This window comes from Melitaea cinxia, chromosome 26 (genome assembly GCF_905220565.1).
Source record: "Melitaea cinxia chromosome 26, ilMelCinx1.1, whole genome shotgun sequence".
NCBI classification, from domain to species: domain Eukaryota; kingdom Metazoa; phylum Arthropoda; class Insecta; order Lepidoptera; family Nymphalidae; genus Melitaea; species Melitaea cinxia.
This window is the reverse complement of record NC_059419.1, coordinates 4,197,764-4,210,292: the sequence shown is the minus strand read 5'-3', so window position 1 is coordinate 4,210,292 and position 12,529 is coordinate 4,197,764. Positions and strand designations below refer to the sequence as shown.

The following is a 12,529-nucleotide window of genomic DNA, read 5'->3' as shown; positions in this document are numbered from 1 at the left end:
TAAAAAAAGATATTAGCAAATCTCATTTTCGAAAATATTAATTATCTGTACGCTCGAAATCTGTATTTAAATAATTTTTATGTGTTTAAAATGATAAATTGATATTTGTTTTTAGTGAAATAAATAGTAAATGGAGTTTTACAAGTGTCCGTAAGCTAATGTGTTGTGAAAGTGAGTGATAAATGCGGAAAAAACGAGAATTTCGATTGACAGGGGTTTGTTTACCAAATAAGACTCTTCCAAAAAAACGGAATATAAATAATATTGTTTTCGAGTGCATGATGAGAAGTAGTCAATTACATTTTTTTTATTAAAAAAAGTTTTAGCAAATTTTAATTATAATGGTACATGCAAAGTTGAAGATACCAAAATCTGAAAGTGTTCCTTAGTTTTAGTTAGGAACAAAATTAACATTCTGTATTGTTTACCAAAACTATAAATACAATAGTAATACAAAGTGAAATCAACAAACCGAAAATTTCTCTCATATCTATCTAAAAATACGGCATAATCAATCGATTTGACCTCACACAATAAATACTGATTAATTTGAGAATTTGATATCTATTAATACATACATGCGGTGATATTTAGATAACGATTTTTCAGTCTGTTCTCTGGTCTATAGCTGTGGTGACTCGTATGTCCCAGCGCAGCTGATTTCGCAACTACGATTTCGTATTCTTTGCTGGAATCAAATATTAACAATATTAATTAAAAATAGAACTTGACATTATTTATTTTATATTGATACAATTTTTGCTGGAAGAGGGAATGTATATTGTTTTAGAAGAAAGATGGCTGAGCTACTGACTTTCTACCCATATTCTATCTACTGGTTGGGGTTTTCAAAAATTGAGCTTATTAATACCTCTAGCATAAGCGAATACTTATCGCACGTCGGCCCCAATCTAGACAAAAGCCAGCTCGATTTACGTCAGGGCCGTTCAGCCGTAGACACGCATCATGCGTGTTGATTAATCGAGTTTATCCAACCAAAAAAATAATACAAAGAATTTTATTTAAAAAAAAAATTAAGGTTTTGTTACACTTTTACCACTAAAGTTCTATTTACTATTTAATATATTCTATTAAATCAAACAAACCAACTCCTGTTTAGTAGGTTTTTTTAATTACAGTTTACACTAATTGCTTTAATTGAGGCGCAATGGTCGCAGCATTGGCTTATGCTGTTGCACTGGCGGTCGCGAGTAAAATCCCCGCACATGGCATACATTTGTATTGGCCATACAAATGTTTACCGTGGTCTAGGCGCGTAGTGCTTGTGTATTGTATTTTTCTGGACCCACTGAAAAGAACTCAATGCTAGTCTGAGTTAGAGGGTCTTTGTGTGTGAGGTATTTATTAAATTGATATCGTAAAATAAGTGCACCACGAGTAAACATCAGCACTTCCAAAAGTAGGGGTTACCTTAAGGTAGAGCACAAGAAATGTCACGTACATATCTTGCTCAAAATCTGGAGCAGCCCAACTGGGGTAGTATCTCGACCTTACAGAAGAGCACAGCTAAATAATATGTTGGTGAGTAAGGTGAATCTTGAGAGGGATTGCGGGTAGGGGTCGGCAACGCGCTTGTCATGCTTTTGGTGTTGTAGACGTCTATAAGATACGGTAATCGGTTACCATCAGGTGAGCCGTACGCTCGTTAGCCGACCTAGTTCTACAGCAGGCGCACCTGAAGCCGATGTCGCCGTCGGCGTGCAGCGCGGCCACGTGCGCGGGGAAGTCGCGCGCGCGCACGAGCGGGTGCGCCGCGCCCGCCATGCGCGGGGGCCGCGCCGCGCCGCCGCCGTACGCTCGTTAGCCGACCTAGTTCTACAGCAGGCGCACCTGAAGCCGATGTCGCCGTCGGCGTGCAGCGCGGCCACGTGCGCGGGGAAGTCGCGCGCGCGCACGAGCGGGTGCGCCGCGCCCGCCATGCGCGGGGGCCGCGCCGCGCCGCCGCCGTACGCTCGTTAGCCGACCTAGTTCTACAGCAGGCGCACCTGAAGCCGATGTCGCCGTCGGCGTGCAGCGCGGCCACGTGCGCGGGGAAGTCGCGCGCGCGCACGAGCGGGTGCGCCGCGCCCGCCATGCGCGGGGGCCGCGCCGCGCCGCCGCCGTACGCTCGTTAGCCGACCTAGTTCTACAGCAGGCGCACCTGAAGCCGATGTCGCCGTCGGCGTGCAGCGCGGCCACGTGCGCGGGGAAGTCGCGCGCGCGCACGAGCGGGTGCGCCGCGCCCGCCATGCGCGGGGGCCGCGCCGCGCCGCCGCCGTACGCTCGTTAGCCGACCTAGTTCTACAGCAGGCGCACCTGAAGCCGATGTCGCCGTCGGCGTGCAGCGCGGCCACGTGCGCGGGGAAGTCGCGCGCGCGCACGAGCGGGTGCGCCGCGCCCGCCATGCGCGGGGGCCGCGCCGCGCCGCCGCCGTACGCTCGTTAGCCGACCTAGTTCTACAGCAGGCGCACCTGAAGCCGATGTCGCCGTCGGCGTGCAGCGCGGCCACGTGCGCGGGGAAGTCGCGCGCGCGCACGAGCGGGTGCGCCGCGCCCGCCATGCGCGGGGGCCGCGCCGCGCCGCCGCCGTACGCTCGTTAGCCGACCTAGTTCTACAGCAGGCGCACCTGAAGCCGATGTCGCCGTCGGCGTGCAGCGCGGCCACGTGCGCGGGGAAGTCGCGCGCGCGCACGAGCGGGTGCGCCGCGCCCGCCATGCGCGGGGGCCGCGCCGCGCCGCCGCCGTACGCTCGTTAGCCGACCTAGTTCTACAGCAGGCGCACCTGAAGCCGATGTCGCCGTCGGCGTGCAGCGCGGCCACGTGCGCGGGGAAGTCGCGCGCGCGCACGAGCGGGTGCGCCGCGCCCGCCATGCGCGGGGGCCGCGCCGCGCCGCCGCCGTACGCTCGTTAGCCGACCTAGTTCTACAGCAGGCGCACCTGAAGCCGATGTCGCCGTCGGCGTGCAGCGCGGCCACGTGCGCGGGGAAGTCGCGCGCGCGCACGAGCGGGTGCGCCGCGCCCGCCATGCGCGGGGGCCGCGCCGCGCCGCCGCCGTACGCTCGTTAGCCGACCTAGTTCTACAGCAGGCGCACCTGAAGCCGATGTCGCCGTCGGCGTGCAGCGCGGCCACGTGCGCGGGGAAGTCGCGCGCGCGCACGAGCGGGTGCGCCGCGCCCGCCATGCGCGGGGGCCGCGCCGCGCCGCCGCCGTACGCTCGTTAGCCGACCTAGTTCTACAGCAGGCGCACCTGAAGCCGATGTCGCCGTCGGCGTGCAGCGCGGCCACGTGCGCGGGGAAGTCGCGCGCGCGCACGAGCGGGTGCGCCGCGCCCGCCATGCGCGGGGGCCGCGCCGCGCCGCCGCCGTACGCTCGTTAGCCGACCTAGTTCTACAGCAGGCGCACCTGAAGCCGATGTCGCCGTCGGCGTGCAGCGCGGCCACGTGCGCGGGGAAGTCGCGCGCGCGCACGAGCGGGTGCGCCGCGCCCGCCATGCGCGGGGGCCGCGCCGCGCCGCCGCCGTACGCTCGTTAGCCGACCTAGTTCTACAGCAGGCGCACCTGAAGCCGATGTCGCCGTCGGCGTGCAGCGCGGCCACGTGCGCGGGGAAGTCGCGCGCGCGCACGAGCGGGTGCGCCGCGCCCGCCATGCGCGGGGGCCGCGCCGCGCCGCCGCCGTACGCTCGTTAGCCGACCTAGTTCTACAGCAGGCGCACCTGAAGCCGATGTCGCCGTCGGCGTGCAGCGCGGCCACGTGCGCGGGGAAGTCGCGCGCGCGCACGAGCGGGTGCGCCGCGCCCGCCATGCGCGGGGGCCGCGCCGCGCCGCCGCCGTACGCTCGTTAGCCGACCTAGTTCTACAGCAGGCGCACCTGAAGCCGATGTCGCCGTCGGCGTGCAGCGCGGCCACGTGCGCGGGGAAGTCGCGCGCGCGCACGAGCGGGTGCGCCGCGCCCGCCATGCGCGGGGGCCGCGCCGCGCCGCCGCCGTACGCTCGTTAGCCGACCTAGTTCTACAGCAGGCGCACCTGAAGCCGATGTCGCCGTCGGCGTGCAGCGCGGCCACGTGCGCGGGGAAGTCGCGCGCGCGCACGAGCGGGTGCGCCGCGCCCGCCATGCGCGGGGGCCGCGCCGCGCCGCCGCCGTACGCTCGTTAGCCGACCTAGTTCTACAGCAGGCGCACCTGAAGCCGATGTCGCCGTCGGCGTGCAGCGCGGCCACGTGCGCGGGGAAGTCGCGCGCGCGCACGAGCGGGTGCGCCGCGCCCGCCATGCGCGGGGGCCGCGCCGCGCCGCCGCCGTACGCTCGTTAGCCGACCTAGTTCTACAGCAGGCGCACCTGAAGCCGATGTCGCCGTCGGCGTGCAGCGCGGCCACGTGCGCGGGGAAGTCGCGCGCGCGCACGAGCGGGTGCGCCGCGCCCGCCATGCGCGGGGGCCGCGCCGCGCCGCCGCCGTACGCTCGTTAGCCGACCTAGTTCTACAGCAGGCGCACCTGAAGCCGATGTCGCCGTCGGCGTGCAGCGCGGCCACGTGCGCGGGGAAGTCGCGCGCGCGCACGAGCGGGTGCGCCGCGCCCGCCATGCGCGGGGGCCGCGCCGCGCCGCCGCCGTACGCTCGTTAGCCGACCTAGTTCTACAGCAGGCGCACCTGAAGCCGATGTCGCCGTCGGCGTGCAGCGCGGCCACGTGCGCGGGGAAGTCGCGCGCGCGCACGAGCGGGTGCGCCGCGCCCGCCATGCGCGGGGGCCGCGCCGCGCCGCCGCCGCCCGCCGGCGCCGCGGGCGGCGTGCTGCTCACCGCTGCGGGCGAACGACTGGTTAGTGAGCTTGAAGCCGAGGGGCATTTCTTTTATATTCAAACTACTTTTTCGAATCTTATCCCGGATTATTAGGTTTTTCTCCTCTGAATCCTCCGAGTCCTTCCGTGACCGTGGTCGCTGTGAAGTATCCGAAACGTCGGGCATGTAAAGAAACCTAATAAAGCGCGATAAAATCCGAAAAAGTTGTGTGATTGTAATGAGTGAAATTCGCGTCAATATTAGAATACAATAAAGTGATATCTTGTCATAAGGAGCCATCCATATATTTCGTCACACGAATTTCGTGTTTTTGTCCCCTCCCCCGTCCTTGTCACAGCTGGTCATAGTTATGAGACCCTAGGTAGTGTGACGTCACATATTTCGCAATAACGTTAACGTTACTTTTAAAAATATTTTTATTTCATTTTAATTAAAATCAACAACAACCAGATATAGGAAATTTAAAATTTTATTACTAATTAACGGAGATACAAATGGAAAAAAATCTGCATTACGTATCAAAAAAACATGTTCCACATATTACCATATTTTTTATACAGTTTTAAGGTAGAGGTTATTGAGAAATAGGACTTCAAAGTATACATTTCGACCGTTTAGCCAGGGAGGCGGCTGATGAAACTGTTAATAATTTTGTACACACAATATAAATCAAAATTCTGATCCATTATCTTACTATAACAATGGTTGCTCTATTATATTTAAAAAATATAAATCACATTATTGCATCCAATCCTGAGATTAATACGACGTCAAAATATTACAATTTCGCGGTTGGCAATTGTTACCGCTTCGCGCTTCAGCCTGTAATATCCCACTACTGGGCATAGGCCTCTTTCCCCGTGTAGGAGAAGGATCAGAGCTTAATCCACCACGCTGCTCCAATGCGGGTTGGCGGATATATTCCCTACTATGAGTAACGATCGCTATCAGGTGTACATGATAACAACCGGGACCGACGGCTTAACGTGCTCTCCGAGGCACGGTGGGGAGACCCATGAAGACTGCACAAACACCCAGACCACGGCAAACACCTGTATGGCCAATACAAATGTTTGTCGTGTGCGGGGATCGAACCCGCAACTGCCAGCGCAACAGGTACAATCCATGGCTGTAACCGTTGCGCCAACGCGGCGTCTATTTGTTTAATTGTTACCGATTTTTGTGAAATGGCTCCTAATCATTCTGTGCATTGTTTCATACGCAATTTCTAATTGTTAGAATATAGTTTAAGCATGATAAAGCAGAAAAGTCACTTCAGCCTAATATAGTCCACTGCTGGACATAGGCCTCCACAAGTTCGCCCCAAAAAAGGAGTGAACTCATGTGTTTTGCCCATAGTCACCACGCTGGGCAGGCGGGTTGGTGGCCGCAGGGCTGGCTTTGTCGCACCGAAGACGCTACTGCCCATCTTCGGCCTGTGTATGTCAAACTCAGCAGTTAGATGGTTATTCCACCATCGGTCGACTTATGATGATAAAGCTCATAATGCATATATACAATATTAAAACTTCATAATCACGATATTAAAATAACAATTAAATTTTATTCAAAAAATTTAGGCTAGCATTTTACAACATGATATTAAAATTTTAAGAACAGTACATTAGACATAAAAGTAAATTATATTTTCACAAAATTAATAAACGAGAACATATTTAATTTCATTACTTATATATACTATAAGATAGACATAAATAAATATCAATAAGATTTTGGACAAGTCTATTTGAATCAATGAAAAGTTTACTATCTTACTACTATGTAGGAATCCTTACTGAAGTTAATGTGCAATAACTAACCGGGTTTTTTGTAGGTGTTAAGAGGCGCTCTAGCGGCTCTCTCACCTCCCTCCTCCAGGTAGTTGTATGCTGCACTTATACATTTGCTGACTCGAGATCTGCATCTGAAAAAAAACATATAGAGTGCAACATGAGAGTACAGCACAGCCTCCTTGGAGGCGTACAATTACAATATAAATTTAAAAAAAAAAAACGTGATTCTTGGGTATAGGAGAGATAGTTTAAAATCTCCCCACATATCACCAAGGAGGGGTATGGGGTTAAGAAGTTGCAAAAAAAACATCACAGAATCAATGGACGGCCTTAATAGATTATGTGGTAACAAACCATTCAAAAGATATCCAAAGCACAAACCGCAACAACGCAACCACCACTGACCTCCAGTAGACCAGCGCGGCGCTGACGGCGGCTAGCACGGTCAGCAAGGCGGCCGCCAGTAGAGCGACCAGCGAGTTACCGCTCCGTTTCACCTGCGGCCCATCGGCTGGTGACATCGCTTCAGAATGAGCGGCACACAATTCACTCGATACTTCCTGGAATAGATATTTTCGAGCTATTCAGTCTGTGCTCTTACTATTTATATAAGTTTTTTTTATCTATATTATTTTTACAATATTTACAGACTCGTAGTTGCCTGTGCCTTTTTTTTAAACATCTAGCATTTTATTGCTTATCCGCGAGCAGTTTTTTGTGATATTAGCACTTCAGGAGGTATGTTTTAATATTATCAATAAGTAGCGGAACCGGAAGACATTGTCCTGCCCGGAGTAGCAGCTATCAGATATATATATACCAATTATATATATATATAAATGACCAAGAATAAGATCCAATTTCTGAACGCAAGTATTTTAGCCCAGGAGGCATTAATGATGGCATATGGATACACTGTGGAGGAGAGATATTTATGGACAAACTGAGGTATGTAACACACATGTAACACGCATGTAATTTGAATTTAATTAATTTACAACTTATCAACTAACTATATTTTACTAATCATATAATTATTCATCATAATAATAATTAATATACCTTTGGCGCAGATTCAGAACCATTTATAAGTGTGTGAGGCCGCACCACAGACAATGTGACAGCATATATCTTAACCTCATAACTCGTTACGTTCCATAACTGTACTTTCTGCAACAATATGATAAATATAAAACATCAAAATGCTCATAAAATAAAAACTACTGAAGCAAACTAAATAAAATTTTATTTATGGGACCAAATGACAACTGATTTACATTGGACGAAAAAAAATCAAGTAAATCGGATCAGAAATTTAGTCGTAATCAATTTACTTACGTACATAAAAAATACCAACCTAATTGGAGCCACCTTCTTTTTGAAGTCGATTAAATAATACACCTTAATAATGTACATATTTATATAATCTTTTTTATTCTTTCATGAACATTATAATATTAAATAATTGACAATGTATTCTTAATTAATTAGGACTAAGAAACGTTCAGTGGATATAACATATTATGTAGATATTTCAATATATTTCCAAAATATATAACTATATATAATTTCATAAAAAATTTCATAAAAATCGGTCCAGCCGTTTCGTAGGAGTATGATAACTAACATTGTGAGACGAGAATTTTATATATAAGATAAAACTAATAGTGTCAAAATAGTATACACATTTTGCCAATGTCACATAGAATTGAGAAGAAAGGGATGGTCGAGATTACAACTTCCATAAAATTTTAAGAACTGTAAACATAATTGGGTATTAAAATGACTATCTAATATTTATACTTATGATTGTAGATTACTTACAATACTAATGGTTGTTTCAATGTCATCTTTAGCAGTGGGCAATGTGAGTCGAGTCCGGGGCTGCTGCTCTGGTATTTTCCTCAGCGTCACGACATACTGGTCAAGAGAATTGTTATATTCGAGTGGTTGACGCCATTGGAGGTATAGGATACCTGAAAATAATATACATTCTGGAAAAATGCACGTTTCTGGTCTATGAAAGTTTGTGGTCTAAACTGATAAATCATAAATTAATTTTTTGTGAAGTTCGGTATTTATTTATTTATTTATTAATACTTTGTTGTACACCACAACTACATTTTAAACAATAAACACATTTAAAAACATTTACAGACTGTGAATTACAATGGGCGGAGTTATGGCTATTTAGCCATTTCTTCCAGACAACCCAAGTATTTACTGATAGTATTTATTAATATTTAGATATTTACCGATAATTCAGACAATTATACATAGTTAAACTCTATTTATCTCTAACTTTCAATACATTGTATATTCTTTCTCGGTTTTATAAAAATATACTTTATTTTATTTCATCTTTATATTCTGTCAGCCTCGTCATTATCTAATTGTTACTAAAGTAGGTAAGTGCTGAATTTAAAGAAATGAAATTATATGACATGGCCCACTTTTAGAATTCAAGCATCACACTAGAAGAAAAATAATTTTGAAAAACTTCATCTAGAGAAGAACTTTAACTGCAAACATTTTGCAAGTACTAGTTTAAATATAATTTAAAACATATATATTATTACCATTTGGTTGATCACAAGTCAAATTGAGTATGATAGGGGCAGAAGGCGGTCTGACATCAGTCAATACATATAGAGACTCGGATTGGGGTCCAAGGCGCTCTAATAGATCAGATGACATCACTCCGTCTAAAGGAAAGTTGTAGAATGAACGCACCCATATCTTATACGGAGTAAATGGTTCTGAAAAATAATATTAAACAAAGTTTAAAAAAGCTTTTTTAGCCATAGTAATTTTTACATAAAAAAAAAATAATACGCACTCAAGCTCCTCAATCTAAAACCAACGACTTTTATTTGTTGGATGCCAGATGTGTTTAATAAAGTTAAATTCTTTGTCGGGTTCGTATTATCTTGCATTCCCCAATCGCTTTGGAACACATTTCTTTTCTTTATTTCCTCAGACGTTGGAACTTCTGAAGCCTTCCATGAGTTACTCGTTTCTTTCTTTAATGGATAACCCTCTTCATAATACAACACATAAGCGATCTGAGCTACTTTCTTTGGTACAACTGGTAGAGACTTTTTGTCCACTCTTATTGGGTGTTCGAAGGCGTGGTGCGTCTCCATTCCATCTATGTCTCTCTCTAAACTAATCTTACTCTCGGTCACGTTATCCTGTCTTCTTTTCCTATGTCTACGAGATCGTATATCTCTTTTGGTTCTATAGGAATCATCGGTCAATATATATGAATCTGAGAATTCGTCGCTATACTTTTGTTTATCATTTTTATACGAGTTATAGGAATAATCTATGTCTTTTAATCCATCTTGTTTTACTGTTGTATCTATTATTAAACTATCATCTCTTATGACGTCATTGATAGGCTCGTCTGCTTGGGTTTCTTTATTAGGAATAACTGTGATGTCGGGTTCGAGCTTTATTATTTCTTTTTCGCCATCTATGCTTCTTATTTTTTGTAGTTTGATTGTTGTGAAATTGGCTGGCGGGGCCCATAATAAATGTATCTCATCGGATGTCACGTTGTCTGCAGTGAGGTTTTGTGGGGCGGACGGAACTGTAACAAAAACAAAAAAAAAAAACTAAATATTTAATTTCTTAAAATTTTATACAAATATGATTACTTAATTTCTTAAAACGCAGTGCATACGTTTACTTTGTTTTGTTATGAAACAATAGACATTTCGTACGTATTCACTTTATTATTAAAAAAAAGTCACTGTATATACCCATTCTTGTATATCATCTATTATGTAACTCTTAAGTATAGTTAGCAGACTACTCATGTGTGGTATTTAGCACAGATGTGTTCACAAAACTGGCTAGACTTGACCTAGGCTCATATCGCCTATATAGACAATGTCGACTAGACGGCTTGTATCCTATGTAGTGCTCTTCGTTTTGCCTTGTGTCAGCATCTGAGTAGTGGCTCTACACATGGAATGCGTAATGACGTAATAAAACTAATGCGACGCGGATAATATTTATATGGATTGTCTCATATAAAACAACAAACTATAAGGAAATAAATGTAAAACGCAAACCATGTAAACGGCCTCTAACCAGCGAACGATCTATTCTCGCTTTGCTTTAAATATTCTCAAAAATGAAAACCTAAAAAGATATCGCTTCAATCATTTCGACGACGTGTTGGCGCAGCGGTTAAATCACTGACCGTTGCGGTGGCGGTCGCGCGTTCGTTCCTCGCTCACTACAACCATTTGTATTGGCCATATAGATGTTTATCGTGGTCTAGGCGTTTGTGCTTGTGTATAGTGTGTTTGCGGATCCCTGACACAGGATAAAATGCTACCGAGGGCAATTGAGTGTGAAGTGTTTATTTATTTGAAAATGATTTAATCATAACGTAACCAAATTTTATTAATCGCTAGAACAAAGATCTTTCGAATTGAAATAATGCGTTCTACAATGATCCATATATTCTAAAAAAAAATATTTTGGTGCTAATGACTTTTTAGTCTAAGGAAGGCGCAATAGAAACTTTTCAATATCGTCGCATGTTTCCGAGTTTGATCGTAATGTTTGGACAGCTTTAGGTCGTGCCAAAGAAGCATAGTAAGTTGACTTTGCTCATATCGTGTCGAAATTTTGCCACCAGCTATACAAAATTCGCAAACGCGATTACCGCACCTCATTCAACGTGAATACTATAGCCATATAAAGACTGTTTGTACCGCCCGCGCCGCGCCGTTTTTAGTGTACCCACTCATCACGGCCGTGTTATTGAGTATAGAATAACACAACAAAGGTTCACGATTCATGTGTTGAAACAAAACAGGTCAAGTGCGAGTCAGAATTTAGTGTGAACTTTGCGATTTTACTATTAAGTGTGATACGTTTTTTGTGTATGATATCATTAGTTAGGGTTAGGTTTTATCTAAATGTGTACGTAGTATAAGAGATGTAGTGATGATGAAGAGATTAATATGGTATAATATATATTTTTTTTCCATTAATGGTTTATAGTTTTGACAAATTGGCATATATTACGTCGTCAATGTTTTTTTTTTTTTTTGATAACCACTTGGTGAGTGAGTCACAGGAACCAGCAATTATACTAGCGGTCACACTTACGATCACTACACTTCACAAATTTTCGAATTACACACGATTTTATAGTACTAGTGGCCGTCAGAGTAAAGCATTTTTTACATTTAAAAGTAACGTGAGAATTTAGAGAATAAAATGTATTAATCTTGTAAACACAATAACACAAAAAGACTATACAATTTCTAAATTTAATGAACAAATCTACAAACACCAAGACTTCGGGAATATTTAAACGAATGATCAAATAAAACGAATAAATAGCGACATTCTTTTGAAATATATTTTTAATATTTTTCAAATTTTATGCACATAATTTGGCCTACATTTCGCAGCATTTAATTTAATAGAATTGCAACGGGGCCGTGTCAATGAGATACGGCGATAACGATTCGGAAGCCAAAAAACATTTTAAAATTTATATGTAGGTATATATATTGATCACTCTGTTGATATATGATAAGGAATTGGAATAGATAACTTATATTAAACTCAACAGTTTAAAACCACTTAGACCAAAGTTTCTTAAACCTTGTAAGATTTCACCCAGGGGAATAAGGACATACATATTTCTCAGAATTCTGCAAACTTTTACAAAAACTAGCTTTAAAAAAATTATACTAAGGTATTATGATTGCTGTAGTACTGTAACCTCTTATACTCACAGTCACAAAGGCTTTTCAATTATTTTTGTGTAATTGCCTTAAATAGACTAGTTTCATGTCGCAAATTGACCCGATACTACGACACTTTTCTAATCAATTTTGTTATTTCTCTTTAAGAGACGCATGAAACAGTCATAAAGTAAATCTTGCGGACCCCGTAACGTTCCAATAACC

General features: G+C 45.4%; 1 protein-coding gene across 1 annotated transcript in view; it reads right to left on the bottom strand.

Annotated features, from left to right (window-relative positions):
• Positions 1-12,529, bottom strand: part of LOC123666424 — a gene marked incomplete at its 3' end in the record, with an annotated part of 56,124 nt that overhangs the window by 15,010 nt on the left and 28,585 nt on the right. The window contains exons 2-9 of the mRNA XM_045600516.1: positions 9,424-10,179; positions 9,164-9,343; positions 8,409-8,560; positions 7,647-7,754; positions 6,990-7,144; positions 6,612-6,715; positions 4,642-4,792; positions 579-688 (exon numbers count right to left, since the gene is read on the bottom strand). Of these exons, the coding sequence (XP_045456472.1) occupies positions 579-688; positions 4,642-4,792; positions 6,612-6,715; positions 6,990-7,144; positions 7,647-7,754; positions 8,409-8,560; positions 9,164-9,343; positions 9,424-10,179 (1,716 nt within the window). The remainder of the gene's footprint in view (positions 1-578; positions 689-4,641; positions 4,793-6,611; positions 6,716-6,989; positions 7,145-7,646; positions 7,755-8,408; positions 8,561-9,163; positions 9,344-9,423; positions 10,180-12,529) is intronic.